This window comes from Nannospalax galili, unplaced genomic scaffold (assembly GCF_000622305.1).
Source record: "Nannospalax galili isolate Female #2095 unplaced genomic scaffold, S.galili_v1.0 scaffold290, whole genome shotgun sequence".
Classification (NCBI taxonomy): domain Eukaryota; kingdom Metazoa; phylum Chordata; class Mammalia; order Rodentia; family Spalacidae; genus Nannospalax; species Nannospalax galili.
In genome coordinates this window covers 3,245,259-3,262,967 of record NW_008331486.1, presented here as the reverse complement: position 1 = coordinate 3,262,967, position 17,709 = coordinate 3,245,259, and the positions used below count along the sequence as shown (strand labels likewise).

Sequence of the window (17,709 nt, the reverse complement as noted above, 5' to 3'; positions counted from 1 at the left end):
GGGCCTCATCATACATGCTAGGAAAGTACTCGTCCACTGAGTTATGACCCCAGCCAAAGATTCTGACTTTATTATCAAATAACCTTCTAAAAGATATACTAGTTTATAGTGCCATCAGCAGAATTCATAAAACCATTTTCTTTTTCAATTTTACCATTACAGATGTGTTTGTTTTGTTTTGTTTTGTTTTCTACTTTAATGTATACAGGGCCTGGGGATATAGCTCACTGGTAAAGTGCATACCTAGTATACACAAAGCCCTGGACTTAATCTACAGTGCCACAAATAGAGAGTGGTAGAGTTATACAATGGTATTTTAAGTTGTTAGTTGCATTTTTAAGTAACTAGAAGGATTTTTAGGCATGAATATTAACATGACCATAGCAGTCTTTGGAAGTGAAAGTCCTTTTTAAGGAAGAGCCGTTGAAGAATGATTTTCCATAGAACAAGTCAGGGCAGGGATAGATGTACCTAGGCAGGTGTCCAAGAACACATCGGACCTGGTTGAGCACCCAGCCCACTGGAGAAGGGAGAGGAGTAACAGCTGCTTTAAACTCAGCACTCTTATTTCCACCTAAGTTACCCTATCTCTGTATTCCTACTCCCAAACACACCCCTCAATTGATCTTTTTCTGTTTCAAAGTTCAAGAGAGCTTATTTGACATGTCTGGAATGTTTTGGAGGGGGGGATGATGTTAAGTGAGATTTTTGTATGTGAGCTTTTTAAAGTAAAGTGTCAGTAAACTGTCTCTCTTCCCCAGTTTTCCAGATTACTGACCATCTACCTGTGTGTATGTACTGGGTTCAGCAGCCTCCCACCCACCAGTTGGCCGATATTCTAAGTGAAAATAGGGCAGAGACCTTTCAGAGCCTCTGGGGATATGCTCCAAAAGCATGAAGGAGATAGAGACAAGCAGGCGTGATGATAAGGAATACACTGGGGCCAACTCTGTGTATTAGTTACTCTTCTATTGCTGTGATCAAATACCATGACGAAAAGCAACAAGGAAGAAAGCATTTATTTTTGGCTTATGGTTCCAGAGGGATATAGTCCATAATAGCAGGAAGGGTGTGGCAACAGGAGCAGGAAGCAGAGAGACCATGCTTCATCCCCATATAGGAAGGAGAGAGAGTGAACAGGAAGTAGGGTGGGACTATAAACCCTCAAAGCCTGCCTGTCCCCAGTGGCATGCTTCCTCCAGCAAGGCTCTACCTCTATAAGGTTCCATAACCTCCCCCAAACAACACTACCAATTGGGTACCAAGTATTCAAATGCATGAGCCTATGAGGACATTTTCCAACACCCTAGTGAAAGGTAGGGGTAGGGAGTGCTAGTTAGTGGTGCCTAGTCAGTCAGTAGATTCCACTTTCTAAATGAAGGCTGACCTCATGGATCAATTGTGGGGACACCTGTGCCTGGTGTGGGTGAGCATTACCTTTAGTGCCAACTGTTGTCATGACTGAGTCACACAAACCTCTGAAAATAGGAGCTGATGGGTCATCTACACCCCATGCAGCTCCACAGTTTGATGGGTGGGTAACTTTGCTTCGTCTACATTTTTCTGCTTCCCTGACTCCTTCTTAACTGTTTTATGGACTGAAAAGCCTGAGTTGGAGTAACTTTCACTAGACATGGCAGGTAGTGGGCAGTGAGGATCTATAGATGGCTCAAGTTAGTCTTTTATGAGCAGACATCCTGAGAGATAGGCAAGACCATGAAGACTGCGGCAGGATAGCTGAACTAGTCTCTGTGTCCCCAGCATAGGAGTTTATAGAGGAATAGGTGAATGTCTGTGGGCTGCCAGGGGGACTGATGGCAAGTGCTATGTCCCACCTTGCTTGCTGAGCACTCTTAACTTCTCTGTCACTGAACTTTGAATATAAGCAAGCCCCAAGTTACCTTCTGGTCTTAGAGGCCCTTTTGGCAACTTTACTTGCCTTTATAAGTCTCTTCACCTACGAAATGTGAGTAAGAGGAATCTTATTAAACATAAGGACTAGTTATCCTAAGGGAAAATAAATTCTCCCAAGTTTAGGCTCATTGCTAAGCTTCAGTGTTTGCCCAAATTTGTTTTTACTATAATGCTACCTAAGTACGTACAATGTAAAGCTCTATAAAATCCTCTAATGTTTACCTATAAATTCCATATTGTTACAAAACCTAAAAGATTACAGGTTAGATATAAGTAAGATTATAGCATTAATAAAATACAAACTTAACTTTGATGCTATTGTTTTACTAAAAATAAGATTGCTAATGTTGTATTTAATGAGTGTTAAATGACTTACTTGTCCACTTGGCTCTTTTGATTTTTATTTTCATGGAAACATCATGTAATTTCCCTTTTAAACAATGAGTGATACTTTTAGTTACCAGTACACCATTTTTATTTATTATTTATTTATGTGTGTACATGCATTGCCTACATGTATATAAGTACACCTGTACCATGCAATGCCCCCGGAAAACAGAAGAGGGTGGGCAGAGCCCCTGGAACTGGCATTATGGACAATTGTTAACCGCCATGTGGGTGCTGGAATTCGAACCTGGGTCTTCTGCAAGAACAGCCAGTGCTCTTAACTGCTGAGCTGTCTCTCCAGCCCTCTCATTTTTATCTTTATAATGTGTCTCCCCTAATGGTAATATTCTCTGGTAGAAAAGTCTTGTTTGCATTTGTCCCACCATATTTCTGTTTATATGACTAATTGTTCTGCCCAGGACTTTTCCTTGTTTTGAAACTCAGAATCCTGTATCAGAACCTGAGCAGAACCCATGCCTACCCCAGTCAGCCAGGACGGGTAGACCTCTACCTGGTTGATAGTGTGCACAGCATGACTTAGGCAGCAAAGAGCACACATTTTTCAAAGATCAGCAACCTGCTCTGATAAAGAACCTGTGTGCACTGAGTGCTCTATTTTTCTCTGTTTAACAAACTTTGCATGCAGCTTGAGTAATGCCATTTGACCATTACTTAAGTCCATTAGTGGTATTAAATAGCACTCCATGTTGGAACATATAACCCCCAGATCTCACCAGCTTATCCTAGAGGTTGGCAGACTGTCTTTAAAGGGCCAGATAGTAAATGTTTTAGGCCTGTGTGTCATATGGTTTCTCTAGCAACACTGCCATTGTAGTGTGAAAGTTGCCACAGGCAATATAGAAGCAGTGGACTTGGGCTCGATTTGTTTGTCAGCCTCTGGCTTTTTCTAGTAGGCTTATTTCTTCTAGTAGGCTTATATATACATAAATGGAACCTCAGAAAATGCTGCTGTTCAAGATTAATATTGGGCAGAAAGGAGAGAATTTTTTCCCATTATTCCATCCTGTAAAGATTGTGAATTATTAGATGTTACAATTATTTACATTCAGCCAGGCGTGGTGGTGCACGCCTTTAATCCCAGCACTTGGGAGGCACAGGCAGGTGGATCTCTGTGAGTTTGAGGCCAGCCTGGTCTACATAGTGAGTTCTACACCAGTTGGGGCTACAGGGAAACCCTATCTCAAAAAGATTTCCTCCCCCCAAAACTAATTACATTCTATTAATACATTTTCTACCCTCAAACAGAGTGAAAAGAAATAAATCTACCACAGTAAGCCAGAGATTGGCAATAATACAATAGGCTTCATTTATTTGAAAAAATAAAAACAAAAAAACTTTAATGAATCCCTACTGGAAGAACATTCTGTAGAAAGAATATGGAGTTGGATGCCTTCTGATATTCTTGCCAATTCAGGCCTAGCTCTAGCCTTCCTTCCAAGTCCCTTAGGCTTCAGGAAACCCCTGGGACAGTGAGCTGTGGTTTGAAGGAGACAAGATTTCTCTTAACAATTTGCAAATTAGGAGATGCTAGTGGAACCTGCCTGTTTACCAAGTCCACAAGTAGATTTCTGAGCTATGCATTGTCCCTGTCTGTTTTTGGCAAAAATTAAGGAGGATGTGTGAAGGTAGATAGAAAAGGCATCAGATATTTTGGATGAACAATGTCTGTCTGTCTGTCTGTCTGTCTGTCTGTCCCTAAGTTGCTTACACTACGTTGAACTTAAGCAGTGAAGATAGTTAGACATCAGGGGGAAGGAGGGACTAGGAGATGGGAAAAGTAGGGGAGATTGTTTTTTAATTTCTTTTCTTTTAAAAATTTTCTTTTACTTATTTTTACTTTATGTATAGGAGTGCTTTGCCTGCCTGTATGTGTACCATGTGCATGCAGTGCTCGAGGAGACCAAAACAGGGTGTCGGATCCCCTGGAACTGGAGTTATGAATGGCTGACATGTGGGTGCTGGGAACTGAACCCAGGTTCTCTGCAAGAGCAGCTAGTGCTCTCAATTGCTTTGCTATCTCTCCAGCCCCATGTTTGTTTTTAAAAACAAGGGTCCAGAACTCCAGTTCCAGGGGATCTTCACGACTTCTGGCTTCCACAGGCATTGCATGCACAGGTGCATTTACATACATGTAAGCAAAACACTCATACACATAAAACAAAAATAAATGGATTTTAAAAATAAGACTGCCAGGTGTGGTAGTGCATGCCTTTAGTCCCAGCACTCAGGAGGTAGAAGCAGGTGGATCTCTGTGAGTTCAAGGCTAGCCTGGTCTACATAGTAAGTACCAGGGCAGCTGGGGCTACAGGGAGATCCTGTCTCAGAAAGACCAAAAAGTTAAAAAATTTAAAAATAATAAAGACATGGTTTCATGTATACAAGTCTGGCCTGGAACTCACTGTGCAGCTGAAGATGACCTTGGACTCCTGATCTTCCTGCCTCTACCTCCCAGTGTTGGGATTACAGGCCAGCACGACCATACCTGGTGTATCCTGCTGCTAGAGATCAAACCCAGAGCCTTGTGCCTGCTAGGCAAGCTCTACCAGCTGAGCCACACCAGCCCCTAGAGGGTTTTTGATTGGCCTGCAAAGCCAGGTGAAAAACTGAATTTCAAATGGTGTCCAACATCTGGAGAAGTGCTTCCTTGCTTGCAGTGACCAAGACCTGCCTATCCTCTAGGGATATGGTGGAACATGAAAGGGGCCTGTCTTGCCCATCTGCTTCTACCATCCCCAGCAGAGTGCTCATTCAGTAGAACTTGTGAAACCAAACAGTTCACAAATGGCAATGACAGAGCAACACTCGGCCCCTCCCATGGAGTGAGGAAGGAAGGTGTCAAGAGAAGAAAATTCAGGCTAATAAAACACATGGGAAGGGGCATGGTCAGGGTTCACTGCTCTTTCCTATATGAGGGTTTTTCAAAAGAGTCTGTTTTAATTTATCTTGTTGATGATATCTCAAAAGTATTCCCCAAACGACAAAACTTTTATCAAAAAGTGTGTCATTAGCTTTTAAGTGGCATTGCCTGTGGTCTGTAAAATGGAAAGAAGAGAGAAAAAGAAGAATGAAAATGAGTATTTCTACACTTACTCAATGAACGCCTTTAGCAGGCATCATCTCATTTATTCCTTACCAGCAACTCGTCTTTAAAATCTCTAAGCTAAGGGTCAGAGTGAGATCACACAGCTTGGGAAGAGGGAAAGCTAAGGCAGAACACAGAATAAGAGAAGATATATGTGTTCTTTGCAGTCAGGTCTGGCAGTTAGGGCAGGAATTACCCAAGTTACTGCTTGCTGCAGTCAGAGCAGGCCAGCTGTGTGTTGTTCTTCCCATTCTGTGTATTAGCAAACATTTTCATTGTCCAGATTGTCCTCGTGTGTGGAAATGGAGCATATGCAGCCTGTTTAATTTTGTATTTGTAAATCTGACTTGATTTCCTTTTGGCAAAGGCTATTGTCTGGAGAAAGAAAAGATTTTTCTTTGTGTCTGTTTAAAGTGACAGAAGTATTGGAATGAATAATAAAGATGGAAAGCATTAATTACATACTTCTAAGAATTTAAAGGTCAGACAAACCAGATATGTGTTTTGCTCTCTGGAATGTCTGTCTGCTTGAGAGCATGCCAGGATGTGCTTTGTTCATACAGTGAAAGCACACATTTTGATAGCCATCAGTTGGCTTCAGTACCCCCAAATTATACCAGATTGTTGCTTTAGTTACTGTATCTCTTAAAAGTTTGGGACTTAGATTTCTGACATTAATGTGATTTGTTTCGTGATGCAGCCCCTTTGGCCGTGTTGAGTTACTACGCCTCATTTTGATTTCCTCTGTTCTCCCTCAGCTTGTGTTGGAGTCTGTCAGCTGCTGTTATGTACATGTCAGGCTAGTGACTTGTAATGTTTATTAATACAACGTCAGTCTTGCTGCTGAAAAAACTGTGAAGCTTCTTAGAAGATTGCAGTAGAATGAAGTGTTTGGTTTCCAGATCCTGTCTGCACTGCATGGTGAATACATTCTCACATGTTATGCAGTTCACTGACCTGATAGTTATGGAACCCCACTTGGGACCCCATTTCAGCAGGACATATTTGAACAGAAACAGTTTGCAAAACTTTACACACTTAAACTCCTGCCAAGGCAAACTGTTAGCCACTTGAGTTTGTTATAAATACCCAGTGGCAGTGGTTGGAAGTAGCCCATGGTGTGTTTTATATTCTGAACTGAATGTGAATGTCTTTGTGGTTATATAGAGTAGTAAATAATTGAGTTTGATTAGGGAGAGGGACCTCATTATCCCCACCTGTGCCCAGCTGGAAGGGGAGGGTCGAAATGAAGCCATTAGCTGTCTCTCTTACTGGCATCTCAAAGAGCTCAAATACATCTGTGTCTTATTTTCTTTTCTGGCACAATCAGTCGAGCAAGCTAAGCAGGCATGACCGGATTTGGCAAGTCCCAAGGACTCTGGCAAAGATAACACAAGGAGAAGGCGGAGGGCAGTCATTTTGGCTTCTCACTGCCCATTAGTCTAGCGAGTTATGTTTTTGGAAAATGTCTGTTTTGAAAAAGAGTACTTTGTCCAATGTCAAACACTGAATGCTTGCACAATGTGCTTTGATCTTTTTTTAAAAAAATTGGTCAGTGCGAGAGGAAACAAACTGTGGCATTCATGCTATTGTAAACTCCCTTTATGGATAAAGAAATACCCAAAGGACTGACTTTAAAGTGGCCTGCTGCAGTTATTACAAAGTTTTCTCTTGATCATATATTTTCATTTCCTACCTTGAAGTGCTAGGGCATGAACACATATGGAAGGGGCCAGAGCAGGTGGGACCCAGAGGAATGCATCTCCATGGCTGTCATGAACTGGTCATGGTCAGCACCAGACAATGGAGTGCGGCTCTTGGCACCCTTCTTCCACCTCTGGAAACTGAGACTGCGGCTCATGAAACCATGACATTTTGCAGGATCTTTCCAGAAAGGATCTCTGAGAACTAGGACATTTGTAATCGTACTGAACGGTGGCAGTGGGTATTACTTTTTCCGCAGGTTGGTCAATGGTTCCCATCTGGAAGATGTGTCCTCTAAAAGTCCTTTCTTGCCCTGATTCCGTCAACCTCCAATCTGAATAGTATGAGGTGTTACAACACAGGCTCTGGAGTCTTGGAGACCTAGGGTCAAATGGTGACCCCTGCAGGATTTGTTGCTAGTCATATAACTCATTAACTTAGTGTGTACTTCAGACAGATATCTTCACTGGCCAGACTTCTCAGTTTCCTCTGTTTAAAAATGGGACCAGTAGCACCTTCCTTTTTCCGGCGGGGGGGAGAGGGGGTGGAGTTATGGAAAAGAGTAAGTGTTGAGACCATCTTGACTATTGCCGTTGTAGTTATATAGCACTCCTTTGTTCTGAGGTTACAGGTATATGCTTCCATGCCTGACCATTATATATCAATTCTTAAGAAAAAGCTGGAGCTAGCATGTTGGCTATAGCTTGTTAAGTATTTATTGTTTGATAATTGCTGTTATGAATACTTCACAAATCCAAGAATTATTCCCATCCCATTTTGTCCATGAGGAAATGAAGTCAGAATGATTATCTGGTTTACCCAAAAAAAGGCAGAACTTGACTCCAAGCCAACCATGGGGTTCTAGAGCTTACCGTGCTCTGCTGCCTCCTGGTATTGTTGCCCCCATCTCCCTTGGCATGGTATAAAGCTAGACCACAAGTGTGTTTTGAGACATCTTCCCATGAGGAAAACTCCTCTAACCCTCACCCAGGTGTGGCTGGATTAGGTCTCCATAGCACTCTGAGCGTGCCTTCCCGTCTTCTTACAGAGAACTGTCATTATCTGTTTGCTCCCTCGTCTTTCTCTCCCACAGACTGTACTGTGTATGGTAGGGACCAGATTGTTGACTTCTGAGTCCAAAGTGTGAGTGCTGCCTCAGGTTGGTCTCCTGATGCATACAGAGTTTTATTTTTAACAGATTAAAAACAGCACTGGGCATGTAGTAAGTGTTCAATAAACAGTAGTTGCTACTATTGTTTGGTAGGGAACAACATGTATTATACAAATCAAAAACCTTAATTCTCATTGAAATTCCCTATAGCTTGGTGGTGATTTTTAACACCCTGCCCCGCAAAGCCAGTGAGTTGTGCTGCTTCTGAAGTTTACTCTCTCAAAAAGGAATGCTTTGAAAACTGAGCCCATGTGCTGTCCTTCAGGGAGGTTTTGATGCCTGGATCAAAAGCTACTTGCTGACAAGCCCCTAGGTGCTTCCACCAAGCAGCAGATCACACAATTTAGTGCTTCCTTGCTACCTACAGTTAAGTGTTGAATCCATTCTCTGAGGGGCTGCATGAGGCCTCTTCTCTTGGGGTGATGACTTGGGTTGAAGGAAAGCACCTCTTACCTTTACCACCCCACGTGCCAACTGCCTGACGTTCATTGTGTATTTTCTCCTCATGGCAGTCTCATTGCATGGGTGACACCAAGGGGCTCTCACAGTGAAGCAGCAGGACTTCAATCACAGGGCATTTAACTTCCAAGCTGAGTGCTTTCCTCTCCAGTGTGCTGCCCTTCCCACTTGGCATCCAGCTCCTGCTGGGTCCCTGTGCAGAGAACCTAAGCTTTGAGACAAGACCTTGTATGCCTCTTGCCTCCTTTGGTGCACCACTTAGAGAAATGCTCATGGTACTGGGCTAATGCTGGTGTCAGAATTCTGTGGTAAGCCATAAGTGGTTACAGAATGTTACAATCCTAGCACTTGGGAGGCCAAAGTAGGAAGGTCACAAGTTCAGTGCAAATCTGGGCTAAATAGCAAGACCATGTCTCAGCCCCCTTCTCTTCCCTCCCCCAAAAGCATCTGTGGAAACTGAGTGGCTTTTCTCAGGCACAGAGTTGAATGCCTCAGGTGAGTAATCTCTTTTTAAAATGCCCGTACGTTTTTCAGTAGTTAGCACACTTGACAGGACCTAGCTTTGAATTGACTGAAGCACTCCTGGCAGCATTTAGTCAGCTCCCTGACGTGGAGTTTCTTCTTGGCCCAACATAGGCCGTTGTCACGGAGCTGCACGAGGGCAGCTGCTGCTGCTTAGTGCCCCTGGGATGCCCTGCCTTTGGGAGACGCCAACTGCCTGTCCTGAGCCAAGACACTGGCTCTGTGTGTGACACACTGGTCCATCCTGGCAAGTTACCCCACGCAAGTCCCAGCCCAAGGGAAGGTGAGCAGGATGAGGAGCGTATTTTCCCATAAATGCATTGTCTTCTGAATCGCAGACCCAATGCCCTCTGTGGAATAAGAACAGCTTTAAAAGATGAATTGCAATAGACTTTTTAGAAAGCCCATAAAAAACCTTGGATGTAAAGAAATGAGGCATAAAACCCAGAATGTTTGGAAGTCAAGCTGAAAATTGTGGTAGCAAGTCTCCATTTCCATTTATTAAATGGGAGCATAACATAACAGTTCCACCCAGCTGGGTGCTGGGGGCCACGTGCTTCACTGCAGCTTTAGGAACCTGCACGTGTTGCTTGGAACCCCCTCCTGCATTGTTGCACACAAAACAAGATCCAAAGTTTGCATTTGTCTGAAGGAAAAGGAGTGGATTGTGGGCCTGACCCGAGGAAACTTGGATTAGGTCAGCACGCAGCCCCAGGGCAGGGCCGCTCTCCTTTAATGTGCATGTTTTTACAGAAATGGAACCCCAGAGTAAGATGCTGCACATTCATGGAGGCACGTTCTGAGTGGCGCGCCCCTTCCCTTCGTTGTTGTTTTCATTTTCCTCTCATGAACCTTGCTACCCTGGCTTCAGCACGGAGGCTGTAAAGGAAGATGGAGAGCCGAGTTACCTCAGAATGATCACTATCGTTAACATTCACGGGTGGTTCACTTATCATTCCTGACTGCACAGACATGGCAGCCGCTCGGAAGCGTCCGCAGGTGTAGCATGGTGATACATATTACATTGTGCCACAATGGATTTATGTATTCTGTAACAAAAGAAAAGTGTAATGAAAAAATACAGAAGGTAATCCTTTATTCCTCCACCACACAATTTATCAGTAATGCCTGTGGATGATAAGTGCCGGGGATTTCCTCTGCTTGCTTTAACCTTGTCACCCAGGTACATTTTGGTAAAATGACTGAAAACTACAGACTAGGGATTTTCCTCTGCTCAAAAATCTTTTAAAAGGACACTTTTAATTTATGGAAGTTGGTCCAAATGCAAGGCTGCCTTTTGAGCTTTTAGTCTGCCTTTTGCCAAAAAAGATGAACATATTGCCTTGGAGTGATGCTGTCAGCTGACTGAGATGAAGAAAGAATATAAGGTTTATAAACAAATCTATAGTTCAGGTAGATCGCAGGTGGATGAGAGTTTGTAAGGTCTAGGCCAGAACCAGTTTGTGAATACCCAAGAACTTCTGTTCCTTTCAGCCCTGTATACCCGTTGCCCAACATATTGTCACAGATGGAGCACATCTGATTTCTGAGGAGAGAGCAGGGGAAGGCAGATCTGAGTGTGGTTGATGGGCATTTGTTCCAAACATACACTGGCCTCATGCCAGAGCAAATACCCTCAAGTTTTTTAAACGCACAAGGCACTTTACATATCGGTACTCTTGCCAAAGTATCACTTACAACATCTCTCCCTAAATATAGTTGGGTTTTTTTTTTTTCATTTTTTTAAAGAGCTATTTCTGATTTTGCTTTGATCAGTAAAATAAAGTTTTAAAGATTGTTCTGGGATGGGGTCCAGCTTCTGAGGTAAAAAGAATGGCTGGAGCTCAGGCATGATTCAGTAACAATGTTCAGTAAAATTAGCTTGACAGTTCTCAGGTCTGCTGTTCGATAGCAAGAACTCTACCAAGTTAAAATGGATGATTGTGCTGGCCAGACCAGCATCAGCTTTTGCTTTTTAACAAATGGAATTCAGGGATTGAACAGCAAGCCATACGGAGAGGGGGCAGTGGAGGTGGCTCTGTATTAGGGAAGCAAATTGGGTCCTTGGTTTTAAGATCCAGCCCCTGGTCCCTGTTGAGCACCAGTTATTGGGATGGGTCTAACCTGGGCTTCGTGCCCCTTCCCAACCTGTCCTACCATTGGGAAGCTTTTTGGGGACTTGGCTTTTCTTTCAGATTTATTGTCACTGTGAAGTTCTGCTATTTTTTTGGCCATGTTCCCCTTTGAGCTTCTCATAGGGAATGGGAATGCAACCAAACTCCTTGTAGCAATTCCCATGTTCTGGAGTTGGAAACTTGGGTCCCGTTTGTTACACGAGCTACTTGGGACTGGCCTGTTTTGTCCCAGGGCCCAAGCGTATGGTAGTGTTTGTGATACTTGCTATTGCAATTAACAGTCTCAGTGAAGTTACGTCGCACACAGAAGGTGGGCTGCTGGTTTTTAGCATCCTTGTTTCCTGTTCTTTTGCTGTTTTTCTCCAATCTAGATGAATCCTCCCCAAATCCAGTTTGACTAGAAGCTTCCAGGTCGTATTAGCATTTTGTCTTAACAGTTATTTTTGCATAAACTGATTCTTTGACTTTCTAGGACTAAGTAAATGAAACCATTTATAGTGAAGTTCTCTGTATTCAAACCATATATTAAAAGATGGGTGGGCTGAGTGTGGTGGCACTCGCCTTGAATCCCAGCACTTGGATGGTGGAGGCAGGTGGGTCTCTGAATTGGAGGTCAGCCCGGTCTACATGGCAAGTGTTAGACCAACCAGGGTTATGTAGTGAAACCCTGTCTCCAAACACCAAAAAAGATAGATGGATAGATAGCTATTTTACTAGGCAGTTAGGAAGAGCCTTTTCCCTTTCTCTGTGTTGCTGTGGAGCTCCTTTCCCCTATGACATTTTTCCTCTGGGGCACCATGAGCTTATGACAGGAGCATCTGCTTATAGTGACATCTACTGACATAAGCCAAGTGTATCAGTTGTCGATCCTACAGCAGGATTTGGCCAGGAAGCCAACACTAGGAGCCCGTGTTCCTACTGACCCCACAGACCAGTTAGGTTCTTTTTGGCCCCATGCTACTTGGTACTACTTACTCTAGAACACCCCTGCAAACATGTTAGAAGTGGATTTTCCAACCTATTCTTAAACAGCTGGCACTTTACTGTACAGTTGCTTTAAAGCTTCCTGAGGCAAGGTGAAGGTTGTAGTAACATCTTTGTGATTGAATGTTGGTGATGATTTCTTTCACATCTGTCTTTTCTTACAGAAATGCTGCTCATGGATTCTCCCTTATTCAGGTGGACAACACAAAGGTCACCATGAAGGAGATCTTGCTAAAGGCAGTGAAGCGAAGGAAAGGATCCCAGAAAATTTCAGGTGGGTTGGTTAAATCATAGCCAGGCAGGGGAAGTTTGATCCTTAGGTTAAGGGGCTGTGTGCGCGTGTGTGTGTGTGCGTGTGCGCACGCGCCTGTGCTTGCCTGATTGCGTGTGTGCATGCGTGCATGCAATGACCCACTACATTGTTTTGGATATTATCTCTTGAAGGTTGGTTAGCAGATCTATGGTATTATAAAATGGCTTTTTAAAGCTTTCTCTGGGCCTCAGAAGGAACTGAGTTGGTAGCATAAGTCAGAAGATACGTTCATATCAGTTCTGGTCATTCCATCATTAACAATTTGTGGTCAGTTAAGACAGAGCTACTTGTATTTACCATTAGTTAATGTAAAGCTGTCTTAAATCCAAGTCAAGGAGCTAGAGATGTAGCTTAGTGCCAGAGTGCTGGCCTGGCTGTGCATGGGCCTGGTTCTGTCTCCAGTACACACACAAAATCAAAACCCTAAACTTGAACCACTGTTTCCAATTTCATGTTTTCAAACAATTTTCCATGGAGGTATTTTAGGTTACTAGTGTTCAGGATATGGGGAGAGAAAAAAGGGAAGGGAAAAATCTTCTCTTCATTTGTACTAAGTAGGAGAAGCCTTCAAAAGATAGTCTTAAAAAGATAAATCACTTGATGTGCACACATAGCTGTTAATCTGTAACTCCTCATTATCCAACTTTATGTAGAAAATAGACTTATACTATTAACTATGATATGTAAGGGATATAGGACAAAAGTATTTCCAGTATTGAGAAACAATTATTTTCAGAAATAGCTCAAAGATTTGTCTTGTCACAGACTGTGGTACCATAAATCACCTGTATATGACAAGTCAAATATCTTAGCTTTGTAGGTGAAACACTTCTTTATCACCTTTGACTTCACCTTTTGGAAAGTAAAAAGTGTTGCTCGGGTTGAAGAAAATAGTTTTGTTCTCTTTTTAAGGGGAAACATATAATCCGTTCCAGATTTAATTAGCTATCTTCAGATGAAAGCTGAAGTTTTAATAAAAGTTAGAAGAGATAACACAGTGAAGGACACGGATGAGCTGTCTCAAGGCCATATTCCAGGGGAACGATAAGAGCTGTAAAAAATGGCAGAGGAGAGCAATTGAATGGAGCAATGAAAATCTGATTCTCATAAAAAAGAGAGAGAGAGAGAGATGCTGGTAGGGGCGGTTGTAGATGAGACCTGCTAGCGTCTGCAAGCAATTTGGATGCTTGCCAGGAGTCATTGTTCACCCTCGGCTGTGGCGGCTCCGTCCAGATGTGCCAACTGCACGTTTCGGCTTTTGCCAGCTGACTGCGCCGTTTGATAACCAGCTCTCTGGATGCCCATCACTGGCCGCAGAGATAGAATTAAATGATGATGATCTTCCCACAAGTTGGGAGAGGAAACAATGCATATAAATCTTGATTTCATCTCAGCATGAGAAGTCTTTATCCATCATCACTCATAATGAACAAGTCGTTAGCTGGGATGAATGGTGTTCTGGTTTTTCCAAACACCTCTTTTGTTCATTTTTTGGGTGACTTTTATCTATTGCATGGGGGTCAAATCTCTTTGCATTTAGGGGATGATTGAAGAGGCACAGCCTCTCCTTCCCAGCGGAGAGTAGGTGTTTGGGGGTTCCAGGTGCCAATCTAATAGCTTTTAAATAGCTTCCGATCCTGAATGATATTTAATAAGCATTACAATCTTGGTTCTTTCCTCTCTAAATTTTTTACATGACAGTGTGTTTTGTGATAAAATTCTTTATATTCTTAAAAATGCATTATTTTGAATTGCCTGAGAAGGAGCATTTTTTTAGCCTTCTCAGTAGAAATTGTGCTGTCACTGATTTTTGTTTTTTAGGCCATGAAGCTGCCATGAACTTACTGGGATAGAGCTGAGCCAGTGTCTTTCCTTCTGTCTCCAGCCGTCTCTGTCCAGTCAGACCTTTATCTGTGTCAGTCCCCAGCGTCCACATTTATCATACACATTTACTTATGTTCACATTTGGGCACATATTCCTGCAATTTCCATCAGAGGCATTGCCTTGGCAGAAGCTTAGGACTTGTACAAAGATAGTGATCTGCATTGTTTATTCCTTCCGATGCTAGTGAAGCCAATTGAGAATGATACATTTACATAAATTAATCAAAAAGCTTTTTTAAATGAGATGCTCTTTCAGTTGCTTTAAGAATCTGTGTCATGAGACAGAAGGAACTCCAGTTTGGTCAAGAGCTGTTTAAGGTTAGCATGGACTGGGCACTCTTCATTTTGGGTTTTGAACTTTGTATTGGGGAATTGACTTCTTTTGGAGGATGATTAGTGAAAAGTGGAAAATCCTCTTGAACATAGAGGGAATACAAGTGCATTTACTTAACAAAAACCATTGTTGCCCAGTTTGCTACTTATCATTTGCCCGTCATGACACAGGAACTTGGTCATGAATTTAGTGGGAAGAGAGGTCAAGTTAAAAACACTCATCCAGTATTTGCTAAGCTTCTGGCACGATGATCTGCTTCGTCTTTAGAGGGAAGTGCCAAGTGCTCCTGGCTGGAACAGGGTTGCTGTGCTCCACCCTCTCCAACAGCCTTAACCTGATGGATTGTGCTACCTGTTTGTTGTTGTTGCTTAGCTCAAGGGAGAAGAGGGGAAATGCCACTTGAAATTAAGTAGCATGTGAGGACCATGCAAAGTCAGTGGCTCTCGTGCCAATTGTCCTAGAACAAGATGTGGGGCATTCTTGGATGGGCTAACAATGCACTTCTTTCCCTACCCACAAACCTTGGCTTCTCAACCTTTTCCCAGCCTGCTGGTATATGGCTATCAAAATGATAGCAGTAAGGGAGGAATTGGAACAATTTCATTATTGAATCACGCATGGACTTTGTGAGTGACACTCGAGTATCTAATACCCTTGTTCTTCCTCTGGCACTTGCTTCTCAACTGTCATTTGCAAAAAAGACTCAGAAAGTAGTAGGTGTTTGAGCGAGAACATTGCCTTTGTTTGAATAGATGGCTTTGTTACTGGAAACCTTTGGAGTTTTAAAATGATTTTTGCTTTTTAGGCTAGAATATCGTCACAACCAGTTGTAGCTACTCTGAAATTTTGACTTTGTAATGATTTCATCAAGTTATAACTATTTATGAACACCACAGGGTTTTTCCCGTTAATATTCGTGTACTGAATCACCGTCGTCTTTTCAGTATACTCCAGTCTGATCCTCTAGTAAGATGCTTTTGTTTTTCATTTTTTGGTCTTTTGGAAGCAGGGTTTCCTTGTAGCCCCAGCTGTCCTGGAACTCACTATGTAGACCAGGCTGGCCTTGAACTCACAGAGATCTGCCTGCCTCTGCCTCCCAAGTGCTGGGACTACAGGCGTGCGCCACCACCACCACGCCTGGCTAAGGTGCATTTTTTAAAAGCCTATTTTTAATGTCTTAGAGTTTCTTTCTAGCTTTTCATTTTATTACTGACCTACTTGACATTTGGAATCTACATGCATTGGCAGAAAGTCCACACTATTGAAGAAAAGAGTAAATGAAGAATCTGGTTTCAGAAGAATTAGGCAAAACTTTTTCACTCATTTTAACAGTTGGGTCGGTAGGTCTTTGATACAGTGAGGATAACCTTCAGACCCCTGGGTTTAGCCAGTGAAATGTACTAGCATATTATTTAGTGACCTAGGGCCTTAGTTGGTCAACTTCACTCTCTGTCAAGATCATCCTCATAATCAGTGACCTTGAACTTCTTATTTTGTTTGTTCTTGGTGCTTAAAAATGCTATTGCCCACTGGTTGCTATCAGCCTCCTAAAGCATGGTGCAGGTGTGGCAGATACTGCTGAGACGCGAAGGCAGGTCAATTTCACACCGACACAGAAATATAGGTACATTTGATCTACCAAAGAGGAAGTCTTCCAAGAAGGATTTACCAAGTAGAACAGACACTTGTGGCTCTGATTCATTCTCTTTGTGAAATGGAGCCATTTTTTTTTCTGTTATTTGCTGAAAATTGAACAGAGGTGTGCTCCCTGCCCATCATTGCCTTTTTAAGTAGAGACAGATTTTATAAGTTTGAAGTTCCTTTTAAAAAGTTTTTGCAGTATCATTAATTGTCCTTGTGGCATTCATCCCTTCCATCTCTGAGAAGGTTTCACCTAGAGCCCAGAAGACAAGTGTTAGCTGTGCCAAGTGAGTACCCTCTCAACATCTCCGTTGAAAGTCGTGGAAGCTACCTACTGCTTGCTAGTGTTCTGTTTTCACAAGAGCTTTTCAAACAGGATTCCTTAAAGTTGTGCTAGGAGTAGAGTGGTGGTGGGGTAAATAGCCGCTTCAGTTGGGGCATGGGTTCCAGTTTGAGAGATCACAAATGATGTATCATTGAATTCTTCAGTTGTCTGTTAAAAATTCATGTACAGCCTATACATTGGTCTAGAGTATACTGGTAACCTCACATGGGTCTTGACTTTTCCCCTGTGCCAGCTCCCTTGTCTAACCATTTGCAAGACAGGTGTGTCAGTTTTACCTCCAGAACTTATCTTGATTCCATTTGGCCTTTCCCATCTCCATTGGGTGAGTCCTAGTCACTTTGCAGAAGCAAGATCTATTCAAAGGCTAAAAACTGTTGCACTGAATGCCTCTGTGTGTTTACAGATATTACCTCTTTTAAGCTGCACAGCATGATGGAAAGGAAGTTTACTCTGCTTGTTTTACAGATGTGACTTCAGAAATACCAAGAGAAAGGGGGAAGTGGTGCATTGTTGAATGGGGAGCAGTGGTGCCTGTATGTTCAATGGGGGCTCCCTCTCCTCTCCAAATCTCCACAGCAAGAAAATGGTGAACCTAAATTAGTGCTGGGCTTCTTTGACCTCAAAACCCATACTCCTTTTATTTGTACCATGTTGCTTATTAGAACCCTAATGGGAGAGCAAATTTAAAATTCTGTAAACAGAAATGTTCATTGATTGTGAGATCTAAATGCACTAGGGAAGAGCAGCATTTAAAGGAACCCTGTGGTGAATCTGGATATAAAGCCAGGAATTCTTTTTGTAATTGCACACTT

At 42.6% G+C, this 17,709-nt stretch overlaps 1 protein-coding gene across 8 annotated transcripts in view; it reads left to right on the top strand.

Moving 5' to 3' along the window:
* Positions 1 to 17,709, top strand: part of Mapkap1 (MAPK associated protein 1) — a 246,942-nt gene that overhangs the window by 128,279 nt on the left and 100,954 nt on the right. For all 8 annotated transcript variants that reach the window (XM_029559663.1, XM_029559662.1, XM_008824842.2 and 5 more), the window contains one exon: positions 12,544 to 12,653. In XM_029559663.1, the coding sequence (XP_029415523.1) occupies positions 12,544 to 12,653 (110 nt within the window). The remainder of the gene's footprint in view (positions 1 to 12,543; positions 12,654 to 17,709) is intronic.